Below are 7155 nucleotides of genomic sequence, written 5' to 3' on the forward strand. Positions count from 1 at the left end.
CTGTTTTGGTGTTTGATTTACATCTAAATAATGATGAACATAATGAATATATATATCAGTTGCTTTGTGTTGTATTTTGTAGGAAAATATTTACTGAGAAATAAATTTCATTTTTGAAAATACATGAGGGTATGTACTCCAATGTTTCTCACTGACATATTACTTTTCATGAAACGCTATTAATGCACTTCATGAAGCATGCTGGTTTGAGGCGTTGCAGTTCATCCGTTTCATGAAAAGTATGTGGGCATTGCAGCTTATACCCTCGTGTATTTTCAAAATGGAAATTCATTTTTTATATTTATGCTGTACTTTGATTTCTGTTGGAATCCCCAGCCATTTGATAGACACACTACGCTCTATATTTATCAACGTTCACTGTTCACATTGATAGACACACTACGCTCTATATTTATCAACGTTCACTGATCACATTGATAGACACACTACGCTCTATATTTATCAACGTTCACTGTTCACATTGATAGACACACTACGCTCTATATTTATCAACGTTCACTGTTCACATTGATAGACACACTACGCTCTATATTTATCAACGTTCACTGTTCACATTGATAGACACACTACGCTCTATATTTATCAACGTTCACTGTTCACATTGATAGACACACTACGCTCTATATTTATCAACGTTCACTGTTCACATTGATAGACACACTACGCTCTATATTTATCAACGTTCACTGTTCACATTGATAGACACACTACGCTCTATATTTATCAACGTTCACTGTTCACATTGATAGACACACTACGCTCTATATTTATCAACGTTCATTGTTCACAACTGCAACGCATTCATGAAGAAATGGCTGCCATTACAAGTTGTAAAAATATCAAAAGCAGAAACATTGGAAATGTAAATATTTGGTATTGCAGAATTTTTGCCCATGTACAAATGTATAAGGGATATCTTAAAATAGTCAACCATAACCCCCCCCCCCCCCCCCCCAAAAAAAAAAACAAGCTCTTTTTGTTTCTTCATCCACAAAAAAAATTATGCTATGGAAATTCTTAATTTTGCAGTATCTAGTCAAGGCATTGGGAAATAAATCTCAAGATATTGAGATACCTCTCAAAACAAGTGAACTCTCACTTTGAAACCTAAATTTTGTTTTGACAGGTGCCGGCCCTAAGATTACAAGATCTAACGCTGATGTCCCAGTTCTCGGATGACCCAGATACAGGTCTGCAAAAACTAGAGAAAGTAAGTCAAAATGAATACTTCGAGACAGAGGAGGGTAGTGAAATGCGTTACTAACGATCTGGACTGTGTTGGATGTAGTTAACTCACCTGAACCAAAGGGTCCAGTGTCAGAGCGTTTCTGATCCAAATTTGTCTGTTGTGTGTAGATGTTGTTGTCATAAACTTTTCATAATTCATCTTCTCCTCCAGAACTACTGGGGCAATTTTAATGAAACTTGGCATAGAGTATCCTTGAGTGAAGGGGATTCAAATTTCTTCAAATGAAGTGCCACCCCCTTCCAAGGGGAGTTAACAAGGAAAGAAAAAAATAGGGTGGGGTCATTTAGAAATCTTCTCCAGAACTACTTAACCACTTAAAGATTCTTTGTCCAAATCTGTCTCCTAATGGTAGGGTGGGGCCACAATAGGGGATTAAAGTTGTAGATGGGGTTATATAATAAAAAAAATTAGAATTATCATCTTCTCAAGAACAGGAGGGCCACGATTAGTCTAATTGATATGCAATACATAATTATAGGGGAAAATCTTTTCCAGAACAGCCAGGCTATGTTAGTCATATTTATGATGAAGCATCCACATTTATATAGATTTAAGTTTGACTAAATCATGACCCCATGCGAGTAGAGTGGGGGTCTTAAGAAGGGGTGAAAGTTTTCAAGAGAAAAAAAGAGGAAAGAAAATCTTTTTTTAAATATCTTCTTCTGAAGAACATTAGAGTCAAGGTGTCTTAGGTTAGCATTGTGGCCTATGAGCCACTTGTTTCTTTTATGATGGAGGAATTCTGATTTTTACAGGGCACACGATATACTCTGGAATATTTCCTCAAGATAATAGAGAAACTTAAACCAATGGATAAAAGCACAGAAAACCGATTACTGGAGAAACTGTTGTCGTACCTAACACACCAGTGGGTCACAATGTCCGACTCATCCATGTCCAGTACCACAGACAGCTGGTCGATGTCCACACGAAGCAGCGAGGGCATCGGCGATGACCATCACTGGGGGACGATGAAATTCGGCATGTCTGTCAAACTCTGCGCATTTATCCGAAACATACAGCAAAATTTGAAAAGCAACTCCAAGAGCTGACGTTAGTGGTCACTAGCTTATTCTATCTTCAGTAGGTTGAAAGTTTTTGTTGTTAAAAAAATGGGTTCACAGCAATGTTTGTTATCTGTTCCTTGAACATGCAGATTTTCATGACTATAGAGCCATTTAGCGGCATGTATGTATGATCAACAGTCAGATCTGAATTATTTTTTTTTCCACTGGGATTTTGTGAATTGTGTGATATCATAGAAAGTTGTTTGTTTGCATTTACATGTAGCATGTAATCATTTCATTTTGAGGAGATTTTATTTCTTTACTATATGACACGATGTATTTTTATATAGTACATGTAATCTCGATGCATGTGATGGTGCATTAAGGAGTATTTTTGATATCTCGATTCTGTCTCGGATTTTACCTGTAAGGTGAACAAGGATCGCTCCACAATTTCTGTTTCAGTCACAGTCTGTGTTTTGGTGAATTTCCTGAATTAATGATTTTTAAATCTGTACTGAGGGCTCTGGACAGTAGGAAATATGTTTGTAGTGTTTGAGGTAAATCTTAAATTACTATAAGGTGTCTTTTACATAAAATGGTGCAAAATTGTTGTTGGAAAAGATGAGAAGTTGGATTTGAGGAGTAATAACACACCAGAGAAATCTGATATGGATGAAAAGTGAAGGATATGTACAAAAATATTATCAAATTGAAAACTTTCAAATTTACTTTATTTAGTCAAAAAATGCAATTTTAGTAGAAAGTAATCTGATAAGATTAAACCTTTGTGGACTTGAACCCACGATCTATAGATCAGCAATTGACACTCTAATCAACTGAGGTACCCAGCAAGGAAATCAAATTTAAAAGAAATATACAAATGTTACTGATATTTATGCATGTACTTTCATTCATATTTTTAAAGGAAGTCGGCCATTATGATGATTTAGTATGTACCTCCTTAACATTGATTGTATAATCATAGTGTAAAGGGACCAGATAAAATTTTGTTGATGTTTTTAAAAGCATTAACAATGGAACTGTATCGATATTATGTGAAGACTAATCATCAGAGATCTTTTGGTGTAGCATAAAATGCTACAGTGACGAATTTACTACATGTATTGACGAAAGTAATGCAAATTCATTCCTGCTTTGCGTGTGTGCGAGGTTGTAGCTATTTAAACACGAAGTTCAAAAGGACAAAAAAAAAATCAGTTCTATTTTGAAAACAACCATTTTGCTCTTTCCATTTGTGTCTTCCAAGAATTTTCATAAAAATGTCGTAAATTGTCGGCTTCAATATGAACGGTCCACCATTTTGAAGAAATAAAACAGATCACTAACACATCATAAGGACGCAGTGTTGAATTTATTTGGTTGACTGGGTGATCAACATCGGAACGGTCAAAACCATTCAACCAAATAAATTCAACACTGCATTCTCATGATGTGTTGGTGATCTTTTTATTTCTTCAAGTTTATACTTTTGGATGCAGACCCTGTTTAAGACTTCATGGTATCCACTGATGAGAGATTTCCGCAATTTAAACCTGAAAGTCTTGGTCTCCAGATTGTTTACTTTGTTAGTCTACCATTTTGACAAAATTGTGTTTTGAAATGAATGCCATGTTCAAAATATTTCAACAAACTGTGACACTTTTTCCCCTCGTTTCTCTGTTTTTAATGTTTCTTCCTGCTGGCTGACTGGTTTTTCAAATTCTGCTTGACGCAAAACAGAAAGTTACAACAATAAAATCGCCAACTGAGTTAATTGTAAACAGAAAGTTTTAACGTTAAAATTACCAATGAAGTAAATCTTAAAACAGAAAGTTACAAATTGATTTAATCGCAAACAGAATGCTACAAGATTAAAGTCACCAATTGAGTTGATCGCAAACAAAAAGTTATAAGAATTCAGTTAATCGCAAACAGAAAGTTACAACATTGAAATAAACAATTGAGTTAAGTGGATTTTTTTTTAAAACTTCAATGAAAATTAAAACGTATTTAGAAAATCACTCACAAATTACTTTGAATACTCATATTAAAATCTTGATGTGTCGGAAGAAATGGCTATACAAGGCACTGGCACTAGTGTAATAGATGTGAATCAGATCGTTCAATCTAGTGCTGTAAGAATTTGTGGCACATGGAAAGAAAGATAACCCTACATTGCATGAATTAACCCACTATCATGTACATGTATATACAGGGGTCGAAATTAACTTTTTCTACCACAGGCTAATTTTAGCCTGTGGGTAAAAAAATCCACAGGCTAAAATGAAAACCTACAAACTAAAACAAAAATAATGAAGCAGTGCTCTTTTTTCATATGTTTTTTAAATCAATGATTTCCCCATCATTACTGAGCCTAGTGGGTCAACAGGCATCGTTTGGACAAGACACTAAGTTACGTAAGTCATATGGTGCAATGTTTAGGTCTCTTGATTACCGAACCTCTAATTCACAACCTATTTACCGCAGGTCTAGATCATCATGCCACATCAGGGTTGTCACTAGTGATTTTTCAAAGCGAATCCCGGACTCGTGGTTTTATAAGCAGCACGATCATGAGCCCCATGAACTTTTTTGATAATCGTCTACGCGGTGAGCAGTGCACTCATGTCATCACTACAACCCGACCTCAATATGACAATAAATTAATTTAGATAGGACATTCTCATGATTCTGATAAAAATAACTACCGGAAGACTTGGTAAAACACAGACTCCGATTGTTTTTAAAGATAAATGAAAAACAAAAACCTCATACTTGGAATTCAATTTAATCACCCCTATAGATGAACAGGACTCATGGCACATGTCTATATTTTTCATCATAATGCGATGCACGATGTCCGACCTCTAAAGCATTTGTTTGACTCCGATTTTCTTTAAAAAATCATAAAAGAAAAATCCGGATATAAACGGTTGTTGAAATCGGTCGTTCATGTAAGCGTTTGTATGATTCAGAGTGCAAGTTTAAGAAAAAGTGAATAGTGCATCACCGTATAAACGGATACGATATGATCATAGTTTGTAAATCACCACTCGCTAAGATTTTCGAGTGTCCACTATTTTTACTCGCTATTTTTCAAATTTACTCGCATTTTGCGAGTATTTCTCGCTAAATTCGAGCCCTGATATATTCATGGTGCATGGAATCTCATATTCTGTACAGCAATTGAAATATTTTCTAATATGCATATTGAATAGTTATGTTTTTAGTTTTGAAGCAAACATTGATATTGTACAGATGTTCTGTATTTTTTGCCATTCAAGTGAGAAATTCGCTCTGGAATGTAAAACATATTGATAAAAGGTTGTGGATTGTATCATAATGAAAGTAAAGGGTTACTGATTTTATCATTTTGAAAGTAAAGAGCTTCGGATTGTATCATGAAAGTAGAGAGCTTCGGATTATATCATTGTGAAAGTAGAGAGCTTCAGATTGTATCATTGTGAAAGTAAAGAGCTTCAGATTGTATCATTGTGAAAGTAGAGAGCTTCAGATTGTATCATTGTGAAAGTAATGGGCTTTGGATTGTATCATTAAGAAAGTAAAGGGTTGCAGATTCTGTTATTATGAAAACATTTTTACTCTAGATCTGGATCATATGAGAGATTTTTCAATGTTTGTATATTTTAAAATATGTCCGTGTGACGTGTCGCAGTTCATACCCTCATGAAGCTTACATTTACTGTATTTACATTGTACTTTTATTTCTCTTGGTATTCCCAGCTGTAAAAATAGACATGCTATATTTATCTGTATTCATAAGTGCATTGTTTACAGCTGCAATACATGAGGGAATGGCCATCATTACAGCTTGTATATATACTGCACTCAAATGAAATCTCTCAAAACAATGAAAAATTTGACAGGGAGATCAGAAAGAAGTGTGTAATCCATTCCTTATTTCCTAAATTTTGAATTCAGTTAACATGATGGCTAGATGTAAAGTCTAAAGGTTAACTATTTTGTCATGTTTATTATTGGTTCTGTCGGAAGTATGCATTTTGTACATTTAATTTAATTCTGGTCCGTCCAATCCTATTGACTCTGTTTTTCAGTTTGTTTTTTATAATATCTCTGTTATTATTGAAAATCAAAATAAAGTGGTATTTTGAGATTATTTTTTGTTTTGTTTCATGAGCGTGTTGTGAGAAAATATTTTCGATGCGCAGTGTATCTATATGACTATGTCGACCTTTATTTGTGTGTAATTTATTGGACATATAGCTATCAGGGGTGTGATTTTTCCTCTTTTCAGAGGAAATCCTCTGATTTGCTCAATTTTCAAAAAAAATGAAACACTCGATCTGGCTTTTATCTAAAGTGGCAGAAAATGATATTTTTCCAGGTAGGGTGAGGTGTGTTCCTCCCTTTTTGACCAGTTTTCCTCTGATTTCTGAGGAATTCAGTCACATCCCTGAGCTATGGATGGTACCTATGATAGGTATAATGTCAAAGGGACTGATTCATGTTATCACCTGAGCCGAAGGCTCAAGTGAGCTTTTCTGGTCAAAACTTTCCATTGTCGTTGCCGTAAACTTTTAATATTTTCCTCTTATTCTCCAGAACCACTTGGCCAATTTCAACCAAACTTTGCACAAAATATCATTTGGTGAAGGGCATACAAGGTTGTACAAATGAAGGGCAATACCCCCTTCATAGGGAAGATTATCACAAAAATGCAAAAATAGGATGGGGGGTCATTTAAAAATCTTCTCAAGAACCACTGGGCCAGAAAAGCTGACATTTACATGAAAGCTTTCCGACATGGTGGAGATTCAAGTTTGTTAAAACCATTACTCTTGGGGGGGGGGGGGGGGGGGGGGGGGGGTATTTAAAGGATAATCTTTAGAAATC

At 35.1% G+C, this 7155-nt stretch overlaps 1 protein-coding gene across 3 annotated transcripts in view; it reads left to right on the forward strand.

Annotated features, from left to right (window-relative positions):
• The window catches only part of LOC125654167 (protein tyrosine phosphatase domain-containing protein 1-like), a 44427-nt gene extending 38014 nt beyond the window's left edge, over positions 1 to 6413 (forward strand). For all 3 annotated transcript variants that reach the window (XM_056145540.1, XM_056145539.1, XM_056145541.1), the window contains 2 exons: positions 1148 to 1231; positions 2026 to 6413. In XM_056145540.1, the coding sequence (XP_056001515.1) occupies positions 1148 to 1231; positions 2026 to 2322 (381 nt within the window). In that variant the 3' untranslated portion in view covers positions 2323 to 6413. The remainder of the gene's footprint in view (positions 1 to 1147; positions 1232 to 2025) is intronic.
• The last annotated feature ends 742 nt before the right edge of the window (positions 6414 to 7155 follow it).

This window comes from Ostrea edulis, chromosome 7, assembly GCF_947568905.1.
Source record: "Ostrea edulis chromosome 7, xbOstEdul1.1, whole genome shotgun sequence".
NCBI classification, from domain to species: Eukaryota; Metazoa; Mollusca; class Bivalvia; order Ostreida; family Ostreidae; genus Ostrea; species Ostrea edulis.